The 20,725-nt window shown below is 40.5% G+C and overlaps 1 protein-coding gene across 3 annotated transcripts in view; it reads left to right on the top strand.

Moving 5' to 3' along the window:
* The window catches only part of ELOVL5 (ELOVL fatty acid elongase 5), a 78,590-nt gene that overhangs the window by 37,050 nt on the left and 20,815 nt on the right, over nt 1-20,725 (top strand). For all 3 annotated transcript variants that reach the window (XM_050789266.1, XM_050789267.1, XM_050789265.1), the window contains exons 2-3: nt 13,351-13,416; nt 17,101-17,288. In XM_050789266.1, coding sequence (XP_050645223.1) covers nt 13,359-13,416; nt 17,101-17,288 — 246 coding nt within the window. In that variant the 5' untranslated portion in view covers nt 13,351-13,358. The remainder of the gene's footprint in view (nt 1-13,350; nt 13,417-17,100; nt 17,289-20,725) is intronic.

Raw genomic sequence — 20,725 nt, 5'->3', positions numbered from 1 at the left:
TCATGTAAATTGAATCATCTGTGGCCTTTTGTGTCTGGCATCTTCCACTTTGCGTAATGTTTTCCAGATTCATTCATGATATAGCAAATGTCAGTACTGTATTCTTTTTAATGGCCGAATAACATTCCATTGTATGAATGTACCACATTTTGTTTATTAATTCATCAGTTGATCAACTTTTGGGTTGTTTTTACTTTTTGACTATTACAAATAATGTTACTATGAATATTTGTGTACAGTTTTTGGAATGAATGTATGTTTTCATTTCTTTGGGTATATACCTAGGAGTGGAATTGCTGGGTCATATGGTAATTCTGTGTTTCAGTTTTTGAAGACTTGCCATACTATTTTCCACAGCAGATGTACCATTTGACAGTCCCACCAGCAGCAAGTGCCTGAGTATTTCAGTTTCTCCATATACTCGCTAGTATTTGCTATTTTCTGTTTTTATGATTATAGCCACTCCAGTGGTTACTACATGGGTCTTTTTTAAAAAAGAACTGTTTTGGCAACACTGCCTCGCTTACCTACCAGGTATGACAGCCACAGGAACAGTTTATGTTGAAGTTTCTAGTGGTGTCAATTGGCTGTCTCTAGGCTTCTGTAGAAGAGAAAATTGTTTCACTGCCTGCCTCTCCTGCCAGAGCACCAGACTTGATGTGAAGTTCTGTGAAGAGCCCACCCAGTCACCTGTCAGCTCATTTAGCCACACTGGAGAGTCTATTGAGGTACAGAGGGGAGTTACCAGTGTCGTTTTTGGACTCAGTTGCTATTTTGGAACAGAAATTTATGAAATCCTTTAAGCTGAAAAATTTCCATGCTAGTATGTATCATATGAATAGCAATTATTTACCCTTTCACAGAAAAAAACCCAACAGTCTTTTCTGTGTGTAATGTGAGATAAAGCCTGGAAGGGTTTGTGGTTTTCTTTTTAATAGGTGACAGTTCGAAATTTGTTGCAGATCACAAGCTGCCAAATAATAGCTTTAAGATGTACTTTTTAAAATCAGCTGTGTGATTGGCTGGGTGCAGTGACTCACTCCTGTAATCCTAGCACTTTGGGAGGCCGAGGCAGGCAGATTGCTTGAGCCCTGGAGTTCAAGACCAGACCAGCCTGGGAACAGAGCGAGACCCTGTCTCCAAATTAACATCAACCAAAAAATCAACTTGTGATAATTGTAAAGAGCACAAGTTTTGGACCAGCTACAAATTTAAGTAACTTAACTTTGTGAGCTACTTAACAATAAGTAATGTGATTAACTCTTAACTCTTCCTGGTGTGCCCGAAAATTTTTTGATTTTATCACTGAAAACCTTATATCCCGGGAAATCCCCCCAGAAAAACAGGACGGTTGCCTACCCTAAGCCATATAAACCTAGAGTTAACTAACTGGCTCAGTTTGTTGTTTGAGCAAGTTACTTAAGATCTGTGAACTTTAGTTTCGTCATCTAGAAAATAGGGATAATTCCTTATTGAGTCTTTGAAAAGATGGCTACATAGTAGGCTCTTCGTAAATGTTAGATCCCTTGTCTCAGGCTAGTAACAAAGTGTTGTATTGTTTTCATAACTAAATTCTATACTTTAGATAATAAGCCTTTTCACTTCTCTTCCCAGTTCCAGTTAAATCAAGGGGGGGGAGCGTTTATATTTTATTAGGCCATGTTTGTAATTGGTGCCTTAATTATGTGTAGTAACCAAAAGGAAGGCTCTCAAGAGGAAGTAGAATTGACTTGTAAGAACGTCGTCTTCCAACCCCACTGACCTTGTTAATTTCTAAGCCTTTTATCTATTGTTAACAAATTACCCCCAAATTTGCCACCTTAAAATGCAGAAACATTTACTATCACACGTGTTTTCTGAGGGTCAGGAGTCCCAGCAAGGCCTAGCTGGTTGGTTTTGTCTCAGGGTCTTTCATGAGGCTGCATTCATCTGAAGCTGACCAGGCCAGAGGATCTGCTTCTGAGCTCATTCAGGTGGCTGTTGGTAGGCGGCTTGTTTCTTTGCACATTGTCCTCTCCCTAGAGGGAGAAGCCACAACATCTGTTAGCACCTAATCTCAGAAACAACATACCATCCCTTTTGCTTTATTCTGTTGGTCACACACCCAACCCTGGTTCATCGGGGAAGGGCACTACATAAGGGTGTGAGTATCAGGTGTACCAAAATCTTTGGGGGCATCTTAGACTCTGCCTCCCATAGATACCATATTTACTTGAAGAAAGCTTCAAGTAGTCTAGGTCATGTAGTCTAGGTAATGAAACGAATATAATAGGAAGCAGCTCAGCTTAGGACTGATGATAATAGAGCCAGAGCCCACATTTCTCAACTAGTGTTCAGGTTCTTCCTATCACCCATTTTGCCTCCTTCCAAGGAGTGTATGAAATTACCCTTGGCCAAGCATCTGATTTGGTGGCAGCAGCAGCCTGTCAGCAGTGTTCCATACTGCCCCAGTTCAATATGATGAAACAGGGAGTTACTAAATTCCTTCTGTGTCCCAACAACAGCTACTAGGGATTACAGGGAGCAAGGCAGATGTGTTCCTTGTTCTCACAGAGCTTTATAGACTTGGCCACTGTTGACTCCTGGTAGTAATGGTGTTAAGGATCTCCTCTACTGATAGTAATATTTCTACAACAGGATCCCCCAAAAAGAGCTCACCAGTAAAAAAAATCCATCAGGTGCAGGATGGATTAATGCATGCTTGTTATGTGTGATGTGTACCATGTCACACAGTGTTTGAAAAATATGAGAACTGATCTCTACCTTGGTATGAGGTTTTATTTCCGCGTGAGAGATGGTTTGAGAAAATATGATTACTGTCCCCCCGGCCCACACATCCCCTCCCCCCAGCTGGTGGAATTAGAGGAAACGGGGAATTGCTGCAGAATTTGTTGGAATAAAAAAAAACTTGTCCTCGAGATCATCATCCTAGTCTGGGCTCTATCTCTGTAATACAGTACATGGATACCATCTGGGTGATAAAAATTAAAGGGCAGCAGGGGATTTTAGTAAGCATCCAGAAGCTAAATTTATATATGTAGAATTGGTTCCCAAAACAGGCTGTTCCCCAGAATTACCTAAAGATCTTTTCAAAAAGATATTTCCTAGCATCTATTGAATTAGAATTTCTAGGAGTGGATCCCAGAAACCTGTTTTTAAAGCTGTTAGGTGATTTTAAGATGCAGCCAGATTTGAGAGCCCATTGATATGAAACTCTAGAAAGTCATTCATTCATTGATCCATTCATTATTCATTCATTCACTCATAGTTTCAGTGAGCAATCAACAATTGGTCAGGCACAGATCCAGACACACTAGCGATAAAACGGGAACACCATAGGCTCTGCCCCTGAAGAGTTTAGAGCCTAAAGGGATGTGGACAGATGAACAGATAATTATAGTGTAACTGATAATCACAGCACTTAAAAAATAAGCCTGTAATTTTATCACTGATTGAGATACAGTAGAAGTGATGATGAGAGTATGAAAATGAGGTCAGGGAGGATTGCTGCCCCTTTACTTCCCATCGGGGTCTTAATTACAGAGATCTTAAAGGACTCTGTTACCAAACATCTTGTTCCAAACAACTTTTTTTTTTTTTTTTTAACTTGATAATGTTATTTTAAGACTACATAGTTCTGTATCTTTTTCTCATAAAACTATATGAATTCAGGCAATACTAACACATGTTGTCACCATCTTTTGTGTAAATACGTGAAGATGTCCTCTTGAGAGACTGCATGGGGTATTTTAAGAATGGTAGGCAACAGAGTTGGAGACGTGGTTCAAATTCTGACTCTACCCAACCTCTGTGACCTTTGACAACTCAGCCCCCTTTTCAGTTACGGTAAATGAATAAGTTTATTGGCCATCTATTATATGCTAGTTGCCAGGAGTACAAAAAAAAAAAGGCTTATCCGATGCAGATTTATTTCTGCTCTGTAATAATGTTGGGATAGACACTGGTCTGCTAGAGAAGTCAATGACCATCATCTCCTTGACATTTCAGAGGAATTTATCTAGAGTCTTTTACAAATCCCCAGATTCACAAGTGTCATTATGGTGTGTGAGTCCATGCCAAATAGAGAATAACAGAGCTGTGAGGTATGGATGTGAGCACGTTTCACTGCCCCTGGACCTTGCAGGGAACTCCAGTTTATGCCTTAGCAAAATTCTTCCATAAACATTGAATATGAAACTGATCATTGTCAAAGGTCTCTGTAATGATGATAATAATAGAAACATTTTTACAGCACTTGCTGTGCCACACACTAAACATTTCACATATCTTAACTCATTTAATCACATGAGGAAGTTAATGTAATTACCCTCATTTTACAGTCTAATAAACTAAGGCACAGAATGTTAAGTAACTTGCCCAAGGTTACACAGCTAGTAAGTGGTGAAGCAGGGATTTGAACCCAGGCTCTCTGGCTCCCGATTGTGTGTTCCTAACCACTACCACCCAAAAGTAGTTGAGCCACAGATGTCTTTGCACACTGCTTACTAATTTGTACTGTGTCAGAGGTCATGTCTGTCTCTGTCACCGTCCTGTTCCTCACAAGCAATACTGCTTGACACAAAGTAGACACTAATTAAACAGTTGTTAACTCAGTGAGTCAACTGCCTTTCAAATGGCTGGTAGCCTGAAGAGCAGTCATTCTGAGAATCATTGGACACACAGAAATAAAATCAGTCACGAGGATGACTGACTCCTACACCTGATGGATTTTTTACCTTGCTTCACTGCAGCCTTGTGGACATTAATTAGTTACTGTCAGCAAAGTTCTATGTGAAAGTGGAGTTCTGAGTCCAGCTGCAGCAGTCTGGCCTTCACCCACCAGCAAGGAGCATTGTGTGTGAATTATCGTTGTCTTCTTCCAAATAACAGTGCTTCACCCAATTAAAAGTTATCACCACTTCTAGTTTCAAAAGAAAATTAAGTTGGCAGCTTTAAGATGGTAAAACTCTACAAGAGTAATTTTCTACAGTCATGAACCCTTTTCTGAATGCTCGTTTGTTTTGTGAATTGTTGTAAGTGGTCCTTGTCTTGACTCTGCTGAGAACTGGGGGAAGAACTTTGAACTTGACTTGTTCAGCTGTGGAGCTAACCTGTGGCAGTGCTTTATAGAACCTATCAGTGCCCCAGTTTTGCAGTTACTCATCTAAAACCCCAAATAGGGCTGTGTTTTTTTCCTCCATGTATGATATATGGCAGGAAAAATGACTTTATCAGAGAATTACAAGAGTTTGTTATGTCCTTAGAATGGAGGTTAGAAAGTATAGGAATTCTGTGGGGGAAAGACAGACAATAAGCATAGATTCAGAGTGTTAGGATGATAGTACGCAATCAGATGTACCACTGTTGGTGTGGTAGATCTTTTTGAGCCAAGATTTAATCCAGAGTTATCATTTATTTAAATGCCAACACTTTAACATGAATTGTGTTGTCAAGTTACTTTCATTTCTAAAGTTTGTTAGTACTTGGATGTTCTTTATGGTCTTCATGACATTTTGTATTTTAACATTCCTAAGCAAGGTGTGGTTTTATTTGGGAGCTGATTTTCCCAACCTAGAAAAATCTTTTTAAATTCTAGAATCAGGGTTGTGACTACCAAATTAAAGCACCGTTTAATTTTTCATTTTGTGTAACTGGCAGCCAACTTGAAGAATGTTCCCATGCCTCCCTAACACGATTTGACTGATAAAAGTGATGGATGGGAATGAGAGAAGAGAAAATGCAAGGAAATCGCATTCTGATCCCTTGCAGCACATGGGTTTGTAAACTCAGCTGACTCATTTTTAGGTGAACAATAACCATTAAAAAACGTAAAGCAAGATATGATGAAGTTAAGCTAGACAATAGCTAAACTTTTTTAAATCAAAAGGAATGTGACTTGACTGATTTCACAGGAAAGGGAGCTTTCAAAGCAAGCTGACTGCTGCCTTAGAAGCCAAACAAACCAAGACTTGGCCCTAAAAAGATCTTTACTGCTTTAGAGTCAGCAAACAGCCTGGTTGTGGGTTTAGGAAATAAACTTTTCTTTAATATAATTATTCTACCAACTCTTTACTCTAATACATATTTTTTAAAATCTTGATATCTTTTAAAACAGATTTGCCTTAAGATCCCAGTACTTTTCCTTTGCTGGGCAGTTTTCTCACTCTCTCCTACTCCAGGTAGAAATGGCCAAGATGCTTAATATTTGCACTCTCCTAGAGACGTATACTTCACCTTGAGAATTGTGACTGTGCCTTCTCCTCATTAACCCCAACCACCTCCTTCCATTGTTGCCACCTACCCCCATTCCCTCATGTTCTGTTGTCCTTGGGAGCCAAGTGGAAAGGAGGAGGAGGGGGACTGATTTGCTGTAAAGCTTATCATAGTGTCTTTTTTCAAACATGCTTCTACCAACTAGTTTGATTATTAGTTCAAAGTGAGCACTGATGTTGACTTAACCTCCTACGTATGATTCGCCTGGGCATATACTTGCCCCTGGAGGGAGTTGAGCAGTGGACAGATGGCTTTTCCATATGAGCAGGACTCTCTTTAGGGCTTTGGGTTTTGCTCGGTGTTCTGCTCGTGTTAGTATTTCCAGGTTTTTGTATTCCAGACTGTGGTAGTTCCAGTCTCTCTCTCGAATTCAGGCCCAAGGATCCTAAAATTCTACAACACTTAGTATAGTACATGGGGAAGGAACTAGCCAGGAGCACAGAACTGATCCATGGTGGTGGGGGTGAGTCAGATGAAGGTGTGCTGAACTCCCTTACACTCTCATGCTCCTTTCAGCTGTATCTTTAAATATAGGGTAGTTTATAAAGAGAATGATCAGCTCCAATCACTTTTTTGTAGTGAGATACTTAAAATGAGACACGATTATAATATAGTTGCATGGTTACCAAAAACACTCCAGAATTTTTTTAATGGGAAGTGGCTTTTTAAACTAGGAGTGTCTTTTGGAAAATGTGCACTAAAAAGGAATTCTTTAAAATTGGTTCTAATTTACTTGCCCGTAATCCATTTTTACTGTCATTATTTTGTGTGCATGGCTCTTGAACTAGTGAATAGCTTTGAGAGATCATTTTTGTTGGGATTGGTTTTTCACTGGGCCCTATTATTACTCTCTGTTGTGACCTGTAATTCTGGGAAGCCCCCTAGGTTGAGTGCAGGTCAGAGACTCCTGGTTAAAGAGGATGGGAGTTGATGCTTTGGCTTGGTGTCAGCATGGTCTTGTTCCTGGGACATGCTGGCCACTCCCAGCCCTGTCCGTTTTCCTGTCAGTGTGTGGGGAACCAGCCAGATCAAAGAATAGCTTATTCTTTTGCTGCATGTAGGACTAAAGCTCCTTTTCCACGGAGCCTAGTGCCTGGGCTTGGTCCCTGCTAGTACAATTGTACAGAGCAGCTGTGTTCCCACTTGACCCAGCTCACCCAGGCTGCCTGTAGTGTGATGCGGGTTATTGAAGTGTTATGTCATTGGCTCATGTAGCTCAGAAGATGGGAAACTGCACCAGTGAGGCCAGCCACAGACCTGGCAGTGTGATTGGGCATCTTTTGGGAAGTAGGTCATGCCGTTCCCATAAATCCAGATTACTAGGCAAAGTGTCAAGAGTTTTGCATGGCCCTGTGCCTCCCATTCCTTTAGTACAAAAGAGTATAGCTCAGCCCACAGACCACTCAGCAAGTGCCCAATTTACTTAACAGGGCAGGCCAGCCTTGCCTGGTGATGAAGAATTCATTTGCTGAGACCTTTGTACTGTTCATGTGGCATAGCAGATGAGGCTCAGCAAGGAAGATGGGAATGAAAAGGGCATGTTGCTGGCAGGAGGGCTGCAGGAAGGAGGGTTAGGAGATGGTGGCAGTGTGAGCAGATAAGGATTGGCACCGTCTTCTGTTCCTACCCCGTTGGCCACATGCTCTCTGCAAGGTTTATCTCGTGACTGACCTCTGTCTACTGCTGAGCAAGGCCTAGGCACCAGGCAGAGAGTGGAGGACAGAAGGCCTCCCATGGTGCTGCCCACTCCTGTCGTGGCCTCTGGTCCTTGTGCCTGCCAGCCTAGCCATGGCCCCAGGGCCATTGTGCTCATTTGTGCCTCTACATGGAACACCCTTTCCCTTGGTAGGCATGTGGCTTGGTGTCACCATTCAAGCTCTGCTCTGTTGCCACCTTCTCAGGCAGCCTTCTCTATGTTTTCAAAAATAAATTCCCACTCCATGATTCCAGCCCCTTTATTCTGCTTTATTTTTTCTTGCTAACAGTTATTTTGCATATCATATTGTACATGTGTTTCTGTCTGTAATTAGTATATGTTTATGGTCTTTCTCGCCAGGCTGCAATCCCAGGGCCTTCGGGCCTCCATGCCTGGCGGGTGGCAGGCACTTGGTAAGTGTGTGGTATGAATGAAAAGTGAGTACATGGTATTGAGGGACACTAGTTATGGGGCTGCCTTGGCAAACATGACGTTGTATTGAGTAAATGATGAAGCTGTTGGTGAAGATGTCTCTTAGTAACCTGTGCAGAAACAAGCAGCCTTGCCTGAGAAGATTACAGTATATATCCAATTGTGGGTGTCATAGGGGAGAGTTTGGGGAAAATATTAAACATGCCAGAGTCCAGCCCAGAATCAAGCTTGGGATCCACGGATCAGGACTCTTCTGATAGGGCCCGTTGTCCAGGGGCTACCTCTACCTACCCCTTCTCCCTTTTCACTGTAGTCATTTCAGAAACAATAAGCAGGAACAATAATTTGAAAATTATCATTTCCTCCCATGTATCTGTTCTTTTAGTGAATGTTTTGCTGGCTATTTCAGTATATTCCTAAGTTTGATTGTGAAAAGTTCTGCAAACCTAGGAGAAAAATTCTCAAGCCGAGAAGAAATGCAGTCTAAGAACAGATGTACCGTTTTTGACAAAAATTGTTTCTTGCATGTGCTTTTGTAGAGAACACGTTTCATTTTATAAAGTCGAAAGAGTGCTCCTGTGCCTGCCAGCTTCCGCAGGGCCTCTGTTCAAGATGGTTTAGACTCAGATTATTTGGGACAGATGGCTTGTAACAGGATTCTTCAATATCTCCAAATACTAAATTCCACAGTCTCTTTTGGTAGCCTGCTGCTGGTTCAGTACTCTTGGACTGAAATTTTACCTTATGTTTAATCAAGCTGCTTTTCTGTTGCCATGATGTTAGCCTAGATTCTCAAACTGGACTATGTCCTAGGCATTTGTCCTTATGGTAATAGGTCATTTATCGCAATTCCTGGGCTTCATATTTTTCCGGGGCCACTGCTGTTATCCCTCTCCACTCCTGCCCCACCAATCTGTATTTTCACTTTGAAACATTTCTTCACTCTTGTTTCCAGCTTCTCTATTTCCTCCTTACATAGAAACTGACCCTGGCTACAGCCCTCTGAAAGATCTCTTAATTAAAAAGTGAAATGATTGATTCCCTTATTTTTGTTAGACATATTCCTCCTGTTTGATCTCAGAATACTGTCGTTTGAATTTTGTTACAGCATGGTTTTAAACATATATTCAGCTTATATTCGTATGCATCATTCTACTGTCTGCTCATTTGCAAACTGGATTTTGTTTTTGCTTTACTGTATCTGACTCTTTTCCCCGTTATGAATGTCTGATTTTTTCTAGGTCACCAGGTATGCTCCTTTATGTTTATCACTATTTTGGCAATCCTTTGTATTAATATACAGTAGGTGCTAGATATTTGTGTATTTAATTAGTACATTCCTTTTAGTTTTGTCTTTCATGGTTGGGTAATATCTTGTTTCTGACAAGTTCCTCTCTTGATATATTATCAGCTCCCCCCCCCCACCCCTGCCTTGTCCCCACCTTCTCTTGCTGTCTCTCTAGGGGTGTGTTAGGACATACAAGTGGACATTGTGGGTTGTCAGAATGGTTGGGGCTCACTGATGGCATTTAGTGGACAGGGACCAAGGACAATTAATGATCCACAATGCACAGGACATTGATTGTTTCTACTGGAATGCCAGCAGTGCCCCTGCTGAGAAGCAGAGACAGCCGTGGGTGGTTGACAGTATTCATCATGGAGCCAATCCTGTGGCAGACATACATTCAGAAACATCTATTGAGGGCTTCCTACATGCCAGACACTGCTGTAAGGGCCTTATTTATATTACCTTATTTAATCTTCTTAAACTTAAAGGCAGTTACTTTGGTCTTTTCCCCATTTTTCAGAAAGATTAAATAACTTGTCCAAGGTCACGTTGCTAATAAGTGAAAAAAAATGGAGGGGTTTCAAACCCTAGTTTCTTACAAAGAGTCTAGCATTGAACCTGCTTAAAGTCCCTTCATGCTTAATACCTGATTATTGTACATTTAATATGACCCATAAGTAAGTAAGTTAATATTACCCATTAGGTAATAGAATCTAGGTTTTAAAATGCCTTGGAGGAAGGTATCTGTCCCCAGTGAGCAGCTTGTCCATCAGTTATTCAGTCCATTAGTCATAGCCTTTATGACCTTGTTCCTTCTGACTTCCTTTCATTTGGCTGTTTGGGATGCAGCCAGTGGGGAGCAGGGAACCCTGTGACCTTGATATACATGGCCCACCATACATCATAGATGAAATTAAATTGTGTTAGTGTGATTTCAATGTCACAAAATCATGATGGTTGTCTTCCAAAACTTGGATTTTCTAGATGATTTTCAATAGATGTTGAAAAAATAGACATAGCCAAATTATCTTTTAGCCAGTGCCCTTCCTGAACCCACCTCGGGCAGAACTTTTATAGCCTTTAAAAGATAAAACATTTCTTTTTTTTTTTTTTTTTTTTTTTTTTTTTTTGAGACGGAGTCTCGCTGTGTCTCCCAGGCTGGAGTGCAGTGGCGTGATCTCGGCTCACTGCAAGCTCCGCCTCCCGGGTTCACGCCATTCTCCCGCCTCAGCCTCCCAAGTAGCTGAGACTACAGGCGCCCGCCACCACGCCCGGCTAGTTTTTTGTATTTTTAGTAGAGACGGGGTTTCACCATGTTAGCCAGGATAGTCTCGATCTCCTGACCTCGTGATCCACCCGCCTCGGCCTCCCAAAGTGCTGGGATTACAGGCTTGAGCCACCGCGCCCGGCCAAAACATTTCTTATTTAAGTGTGTTTTAAAGAGGAATTCTCTTTACGAAACGTAAGGCTAAACCTGTTCTCTTCAGCACCAGGATTTTCTAGAATTTCTTGTCTCTCCTGAAGTGGTTCAATCTAGGGCAGGAAGATGGCTTAGGACAAAAATGGCCTTTCTGAGGAATACAGTACATTAGTACCCCCTCATCGTCAGGGAGTACATTCTAAGACCCCTAGAATGGAAGCCTAAATCTGCAGATAGTACCAAACACTATATTGTATATAGTGGGTTTTTTCCTATGCATATATACCTGTAATAAAGTTTACTTTGTAAATTAGGCAAAGTAAGAGATTAACAACAACAATAATAAAATAGAACAATTAAGTAAAATAAAAATTATCTGAACATGAGCACTGCGATCCTGAGGCAGTTGATTTGATAACCCAGAAGGTTACAAAATGACTCAAGGGTGAAGAAGTGTCTACAGTGAGGATACGCTGGACAAAGAGATGATTCCCTTCCCAGGCACGATGGAGTGGGACTGCAGGAGATTTCATCACGTTATTCAGAACAGTGTGCAATCTATAACTTATGAATTGTTTATTTCTGGAATTTCCCACCTGGTATTTTCAGGCTGTGGTTGATTGCAGGTAATTGAAATCTCAGAAGGCAAAACCCTGGATTAAGAGGGGACTACTGTATGTTAAAATTTTAATTGTTGGATTGCAGAAGTGACCTTGTGCCAAGGTTGTGTAATTATTGAGAGGCAAAGGTGGCTGACCGGGTTATTGGCAGATGGGACAGATGGGGAGCTGGTGCCTTCATTTCCAGCCATGAATTGGTGTCAGCACCCTCCCCAATCCCCCTTGGGCAGGAAAGCTGTCAGGAGAGAACCCTGTTAACTACTTTGAAAGTGTCATTGATGGCTCCTCCTGTCTCTACGTCCCTTCTTATCTGGAATGACTTAATTGTAACTACTACAACCATTAGATAATTTCATGGATAAAGTAATTTAAAATTAGCCAGAGAATACATACACTTCAGTGTTGCAAGCCAAGGAAGAGAAGTGTTGCTAAATGATTAAGAGCTTAGTTAATAAAATCAATTCTGCCTTTGCCCTTGGAAGTTATAATATTGATGATTATTCCTGTAAGAACAATGGCCAGGAAAGTTGAAAATATATGTCTTTAATATAGAAAATCTAGTCAGTATGCTTATGAAAAGTTGATTAGCTACCCTCTAAATATAAATCTTAAATTGGGAAAGGTTGAGAGCTACAGAATCTTAGAAGATGTAGGTAAATCTTTAACTGGTATCTCCAAGATGTTTTATTAAGTGAAAATAAGCAAGTAATATATACACACTTCTATATATAATAGTGTTTTTTAAAGTTTTTTTAACTGTGATCCCCACAGTAAGAATATATTTTACATCACAGCTGAGTATATTATACTTATAAATATGATATAACAAAACTAAAGTTTTATGAAACTATATTCATTCTCACTAAGAGCAAAGCATTCTGATTCTTTATTATGATCAATTATTATTTTTAATGCTAAGTTGACATGATCATCTACTAATGGGTTGCAACCCACAATTGTGAAAACATCCATTAGCATGACCTCTTTGTGCTCAAAAGAGGAGAAATCGCTGGAAGTATGCTGAAGAAATGTTACCATTAGGTTCCTTGTGATGCATGGCTTGGTGATTGCGGTTGAGGGAAGTAATGAGATTTTTGCCCCTTTTTTCATTTTTAATATTTGAAGTTTTTTACTGTAGACATGAAGTACTGTAAAATAATAAGTGATAAAAGTAACAAGCGGAAAAAACTGTCTCATCACTGTGGCATTCTGTTCCCTGATATGGCTCTTTCTTGTCTTACCTCAAGTCCTCAGTTGTTGCCCAGACAGGATCTTTTCCTGTCTGCCACCTCTCATTCCAGTTAGTTCCACTTTTTTCCCCACTGAGATTTCAGCTTCACGGCAAGAGTTTTTATGGAACTGAGAAAAGAAATTCAGAAAACTGGCACTTCATTTACAAAGTGAATTCACAGAATCATGTCTTTCCTTTTATTCTTCAACTGAGATCTAGCACAGAAGTCACTTTTGTGAATTAAAAAAATTCTTTTAACCTATGGAACTGAACTGAACTTTGTCCGTGGCATATTCGTTGAAAAGAGTTTATTCTTTTATGAAAAAAAATTGTATAAAAAACATTTTGAGTACAGATTAATCAGTATCTTTTTTTTTTTTTTCTTAATAGGTTTTAAAATGGAACATTTTGATGCATCACTTAGTACCTATTTCAAGGCATTGCTTGGCCCCCGAGGTAAGGTGGTTTTTGGCTTTGCTTACCTTCTGCGGCCTCACTCCCTAGTCACTTGTAAATATTGCATGAGGAGATACTAGAACATGTTAGTATTTTCTATGATAAGTCCAAAACTTTATCCTGGATAACAAGGGATTTGGAGAAGTCTCTGACAGAGACACTTGCTGTGGCTGGTCCTCTGTTGACTTTAACTGGAGTTTAAAAATACGCTGTAAAGCTTGTAGCCGGAGAATACTATAGATTTCACCATTACTGGTGGCATGTTTTTCTCAATTCTTGGCAGTCTCTAAGAAAAACTAATTTCCAAAATGCAGAGGTGCAATAGGAGTTTAAAACTCGTCCGCTTTTACAATTTTAATTTACGCTTTTTAAGGTCTTCTCATTTCATATCGTGTTAACTCACTGGTAAATATGCACCTGAACTTTACTTGCTGTATCTTTTAAAAAGTAAATCAGCTCCATATTGCCTTCTTTTGATGTCATCTGTAAATGTCTTTAAAGTCTTTTCTGTAAGAAAGAACTTCTTAGGCTCACAGAAAGATTCACAGAAAAACTAGAAATGGCTTTTAAACAGACAAAAAGAATCTCAGTTTCTCATGATTTTTAAAATACAAAAGAAGTAACAAAAGGACTTAATCTGTTAGTATGGCAGAGATGAAATAATAGGTTTCATGCCACCTGTGGTAATAGTGAAGGCATGGAGAAAGAGTCAAAATGGGTACAACCTCTCTGAAAGGCTGTTTTGCCTTCTGTTGGAATTAAAATGCACATGTCCTTTTACCTAGCCATTCTACTCCTCATACTTTATCCTATGGCTAGCCTTGATCAGTTATGCAGTGATGCATATCAGGATGCTCAGTACAGCATTGTTTTTCAAGGAATCATCTGGATGCCTGTCAGTAGGGGACAGGTTATGTAAATTAGTGTATGGCCAGTTGAACAAAAAAGAATAAGTTCTAAATCCATCTGTGTGTGCTTGGTTTGAGATAGTGCCTTACTTTAGCGGTAAGGGACAAAAAATCCAACTCTAAATGGCTAAAATAATAATGAAAAGTATTAGCTTGCATTACCAGGTGGGGCAATTCCATAGTTATTTCAGGGACTGTATGATGTAACCAAGGATCCTTGTTCTTGTCATTTTCTACTTTGCCACTTCCAGGTATCAGCAGCTCTGTCCTCAGAATGGGTCCCCCACCTCACACAGTTGTAGGATGGCTGCAGCAGCTCCAAGCAGCACATTCAGAGGAAGAAGAAAAAACGTTTCATTTGTGTGGTTTTAAGCATAAGGAAGCCGTTTCCCAGAGCTCTTTGCCAGCTGTCATCCCTCAAAACTCACTGGCCACAATTGCTTTATATGCCCCTGCCTGAACCAGTCACCAGAGAGGGAGTTAGGACCACCACAGATTGACTAGATCCTAAGGATTCTCTACGTGGGGCTGGAATTCGGATCAGGTGCCTGGGAAGCACTCTTCAGTGTGGGAGGATGAATATGTGCCAGTTTGGAAAGATGAATATTTGTGGGAAAATGAATAAAGCAAAGTGTAAATCAGAGGTTTAAGTTTAAAAAAGAGGGAGATTTGTGTGTATTTATTGTTCGTGATATATATGTTCATACAAAATATGTAACAGTCTCATGTTAGTTGCTAAGTGGGAACTGGTTTTCTTAAAATTGACAGTCAAGGCCCAAAGCTGAGAACAAAAGGTGTTAAGCATCCCCTTAAAGTCCCTGGGGCCAGCCATTTCCCTGAATGACTTCTAAGAACAACCAGTTCTGCTGGACTGACAGTAACAGCCTCTGTTACCATAGCATAACTAGTGGGGAGGGTGTGGAGGACATGTCCCTCTGATGCCAAAGAAAGCAAGCCATGAGAGAAACGCTGGGTAAGTTTAGTGTGTACAGTGCAAGAAAGGAAGACTGACTGACAGTTCCCCATGTGGACATATGCTTTATTGAGCCTGTTCTTGTTCTGTGAATCAAGGCAAAAACAACCGGAGGGAGTAGCAAGATGGTCCAGCCTGGGAGGGGTCAAAGGGCAGAGCTGGGCTCACTCCTGTAATCCCAGTACTTTGGGAGGCCGAGGCAGGTGGGTCACCTGAGTTCAGGAGTTCGAGACCAGCCTGACCAATATGGTGAAACCTGGTCTCTACTAAAATTACAAAAATTAGCCGGGGGTGGTGCTGTGCGCCTGTAGTCCCAGCTACTCTGGAGGCTGAATCACATTCTCCTGGAGGAGAATCGCTTGAACCCTAGAGGCAGAGGTTGCAGTGAGCCGAGATCACGCCACTGCACTGCAGCCTGGGCGACAGAGTGAGATTGTCTCAAAATAAATAAATAAATGAATAATTTAAAAATTAAAGAAAGGGCAAAGGCTGTCCTCCCAACTGCTGCTTCTCTGAAGACATAGCAGGTGAATGCTACATGTGTCTCAAGCTCTGGAGTTGTGAGCCTTGGTGGGTAGTTAAGATTGAGGAGCCACAGGTTTTCGGGGATCATCATAACAGGGTTCAAAGGGGAGCATGCTTCAGAGGTAGCTTCCTGGGGTCAGCCAGAGTACGAAGCTGAATCAGGGAACACATAACACCTAGGGGGTCTGGCTGCCAAGGAGTTTCCCGCCATCCAAGAAGAGGTTGTCAGTTTGCTGCTGGCAGCTGACCTGTTTCCCTCTCCCTCCTCCCTGCCTAAGAAAAGAAATGGGGGCAGAAGAGACCCTTCCTATACCAGTAGCTCCTCTGGATCTGCCTAGGTCTTCTGTCTCATGCTACTACTCCTCAGTTTGTTAAATACTACACTTTAAATAGGCACTTATCTGATCATTGCTGCTTCACCTTCATGTTTTGTTTTGTTTTTATTTTCATTTTTGATATGAAGTCTCACTCTGTTGCCCAGGCTGGGGTGCAGTGATATGATCTCAGCTCACTGCAGCCTCCGCCTCCCAATTTCAAGCGATTCTCCCACCTCAGCCTCCCAAGTAGCTGGGATTACAGGTGCGCACCACCATGCCTGGCTAATTTTTGTATTTTTAGTAGAGACAGGGTTTTGCCATGTGGGCCAGGCTGGTCTCGAAGTCCTGACTTCAGGTAATCTGCTCTCCCCGGTCTACCAAAGTGCTGGGATTACAGGCATGAACCACCACACCCAGCCCTTGTTTTGTTTTTAAATCATTGTCCTCTCTGCTATTGACCATTATACTCATAGCAAAGACTGCCTTCCTAATTAGTGCCAGTTTCACTAACCTGGCTAAACAGCACGTTTTCTGAGTCTGCATATGCTGGCCACACTTGCTAACTGACATGTGGCTGAGATGGAGGACTGGAGTTCAATGACTGCCATTTCTTGGGTTTCATTACCCTATGTGTAATCTGGTAAACCTGGTTAATAAATCCAGTTAATGGGAAATGTAGCCTTCTCCTTGTTTTCTTCTTAAATTCTTTGGAAAGAATATTTTTATTATAATTTTACTTAGCAAAAATCATGAATAATACATTGTTATTCAGAGCATGTAACAAGGAGCTTCACCTTGTTTGATATGTATTGAAAATCCATGCCTTCTCTCCTGGTTGCTTTATTGGAATTAGGAACATGAATACCAGGTAACTTTTATATCATCATGGTTAGATAAATGTTTTCAACGTTTGAAAAGTTGTGATTATTTTTATATATCATTAAATTTTTTTATTTTTCAGATACTAGAGTAAAAGGATGGTTTCTTCTGGACAATTATATACCCACATTTATCTGCTCTGTCATATATTTACTAATTGTATGGCTGGGACCAAAATACATGAGGAATAAACAGCCATTCTCTTGCCGGGGGATTTTAGTGGTGTATAACCTTGGACTCACACTGCTGTCTCTCTATATGTTCTGTGAGGTAAGTCAAAGGTTACCACAGTCTTCCTCTCACTTAAATGCACTCATCTTGCTGTCCTAAATTGTATTCCTAAATGAGGAAAGGTGGCCCCTCGGGGTATAGAGACAACTGGGCAAGCAAGTATCTTAATGCATTTTGAGTGTGTTTCAAAATCGATTTTTCAAAATGTCAGAATTGTTTGTACAAGTATGCCTTCTAGAATATCTAAAATAGAAACCTTTGTTATTGATTGTTTTGTTGTGTTTCGTATGATATTCAAAATTAAAATATTTTCAGAAATACTGTTATGCAAGCAAAATACAGATTGGAAAATGAACGAAATGTGAAGAAAAACACATGTGAAAGCATTTTATTATTAAGCATTTAATAAATGCCTGCTTCTTGTTTGAAGGTAGGGGAGGAAGGAAGTGGGTGGTACTTGTGTTTGGTATGTTTTGTGGCACATCACCCTCTGTGAACGGATAACTTGTCAAATCTCAGTTGTTTTTTAAAAGCTAAGAGGAGTGTGACTGTTGAGATCTGCATTTAGGTTTTGAATTGTCTGTGTGAGTTCAGGCCCAGTTATTTCTTTTATATCACTGCAATGTTGAAAATCACATTTGATGATCTCAGAGGCAAATGTTATAGCATAAAAATGAAAGAAAAATCAGAATCAACCCTTCTCTTCTCCCTGTTTTGAAGGGGTAACACTATAGCCTTTAAAGCTAAAAGGGGGAGGAAAGCTGCCCTCCAGTGGTAAGCAGTTTGTGTACATTTTTCTGGGAAGGCCTACTCATTTTTCATTCTTACAACACCAACCTATTTCTAACTCTTCCAGAGAATTAAGCCCTGTATAAAACAAATGTTCAGGCACTCCTGTATAGTGTTTCATTTTGGTTTTAGTTCTTCAAGCAGTAGTAAAGAAGAAGGTAGATGCGGGAGGAAAAGGAGAGATATAAACATGAATCTTAGAGTTCAGGGGACAAAATGAATTCTCCATCAGCCTCAGGCTGTGATGGTGTCTCCCTGGCCACATGTGGTGGTGTGCAGGAGTGTGGGCATGTGCAGGCGTATTTGATTATCAGAGGTGTTGCAGCTGTGGGATATCTGTGTCTTGTTCTCCTATGTATGTTTCATAAGCCAAGGTACAGATATTCTGACTAGAATAGTAGATGCTCCTAGCATTGCTTTTATACTTGACACTCCAAGAAATGCTTACAACTCCTTTTTTGCTTTTTTTTCTGTCCTATTCTAGAATGAAGGCAGTTTAATTAGCCTCCAAGATGGAGAGTTCAGGACTGGAGGCAGGGGAAGTGCACAGGAAGGAATGACTCCTGGCCCCAGCACTGTGCACATCTCTGTGTTCAAGGGACAAAACCAAAGCAAGCTGTCAGGTTTCTCCGAGTGAACTGTTTACTTTTCCATAATTGATGAGCCATGTCTTTAAGGGAACTCTAATAGAGTTTATTATTATACATAACAATATTATAGAGAAAACTATTTCATATGATTGTTAGAGAACTTAAGCATTTGCCTTATATGTTTCTTAAGCCCTAGAAATATAGCTATAATTTCATTATTTATCCTCTCTTAAACAGATGATTTCCTGCTAAAGAGAAGAAGGAAAATGCTGTATCAATTACAGCTGTGTGCATCTGAGTGGATGTGGGAGGTTCTGAACACATCGTAATAGAAAGTATAGATTTTCCTCTGATAGCTTGGTGAGAACAGAAGACTTTGAGCAGTGACTAAGCACTGAATACAGAAATTTAAGAAATATACAGAATAGGGAAACTACGTTTTTAACTCACAGTTTAGAGTACATAGGTAATAGGCGAAGAGGCAGTGTTTCCTTAAATTAAATCAAGTTTACAAAAAGCTATCCAGATCAGATATGCCCAAGTTGATGTTACTCACATTTGATTTTTGTCCGAGTTTTCTCCTGTACATATGTAAAACCCATCAGTAATTCCATTATTATGTGTCGTTTTTCAAGCTTTGAATATCATTTTAGCTACACGTTTTTCTGTTTGTTTTGAGACCGAGTTTCACTCTTGTCGCCCAGGCTGGAGTGCAGTGGCGCCATCTCGGCTCACTGCAACCTCCACTTCCCGGGTTCAAGTGATTCTGTTGCCTCAGCCTCCCTAGTAGTTGGAACTACAGGCGTGCGCCACCACTTCTGTCTAATGTTTTGTATTTTTAGTAGAGATGGGGTTTCACCATGTTGGCCAGTCTGGTCTTGAACTCCTGACTTCAGGTGATCCACCCCCTCAGCCTCCCAAAGTGCAGGGATTACAGGCATGAGTCACTGTGCCTGGCCATTTTTCTTTTTATACTTAGCATTTCTACTCCATTGAATGTTAAGACACAGAAGGGCAGTCATGGAGTTTTACAATGAAACAAACTGAGGATATCATGAAGCCCTAGGGGGCTCCTCATTTTAGAGGAATGTCCCGGGAGATAGAGCCATTCTTCTGTGGTCCCACACCTATAATGGTCATTATTGTAGTTTTTATTTACCTTCCTGCTTATCTGCATATTAGGGGCTTGGAAGAATTTTTTAAATAAGCAGTCTTTTGTATTTTTGTTTATTCTGTGGCATAATTTCACAGCTGCTTTAGCAAGTTCTAGATTAATACAAATAAAATTAACTGTCACTTAAAGGAGACAGGAAGAAGCAGGGGTTTTTTTGTTTGTTTGAGACTGGGTCTCACTGTTGCCCAGGCTGGAGTGCATTGGTGCTCACTGCATCTCGCTTCCTGGGCTCAAGTGATCTCCCACCTCAGCCTCCCAAGTGGTTGGGACTACAGGAGCATGCCACCACGTCTAGCTAATTTTTGTATTTTTCATAAAGACAAAGTTTCATCATGTTGTCCAGGCTGGTCTTGAACTCCTAGGCTCAAGCAATCCACCTACCTCTGCCTCCCAAAGTGCTGGGATTACAGACTTGAGCCACTACATCTGGCCAATAGGAAGAAGTCTTGAAAGAAGGGAGATGATCAGAAGGAAATGAAAGGGGGTCACTGAAACTTTAAATTTACTGGAAGGAAAATAACTAAATCACAGTTTTAAAACTGTGAAACTGAGTTTAAACTGTAGAAGGAATACAGACTTGCTCATAGTTTGTGCACTTGATAGAAACAAAATTAAAAGGAGAGAAGAGGTATTACTTCTCATTATCTCATTAACTTTAGTGTTTATTTCCAGGAAAATGTCATAGATCCCTGATCTGGAGCATATTTGAATTAGTGGTATATTTTAATTTGAAAGTATTGGACTTTATAGCAATCCTTTTTGCTTTTGCTTAATAGGGGTTGTCTAATATCACAGTCCATGGTGAAGGCTGGGAAATGAAATTCCAAGTTATAGAAGAGAAACAACTTAGTTTGCATTAGTTACTCAGCTTTGTAAAACGATGCCCTTACAGCAAACATAAAAATCTTGTGTGCCTTTCAACC

Source organism: Macaca thibetana, chromosome 4, assembly GCF_024542745.1.
Source record: "Macaca thibetana thibetana isolate TM-01 chromosome 4, ASM2454274v1, whole genome shotgun sequence".
NCBI classification, from domain to species: Eukaryota; Metazoa; Chordata; class Mammalia; order Primates; family Cercopithecidae; genus Macaca; species Macaca thibetana.
Note: the sequence above shows the minus strand (reverse complement) of the source record. Positions and strands in the feature narration are given on the sequence as shown.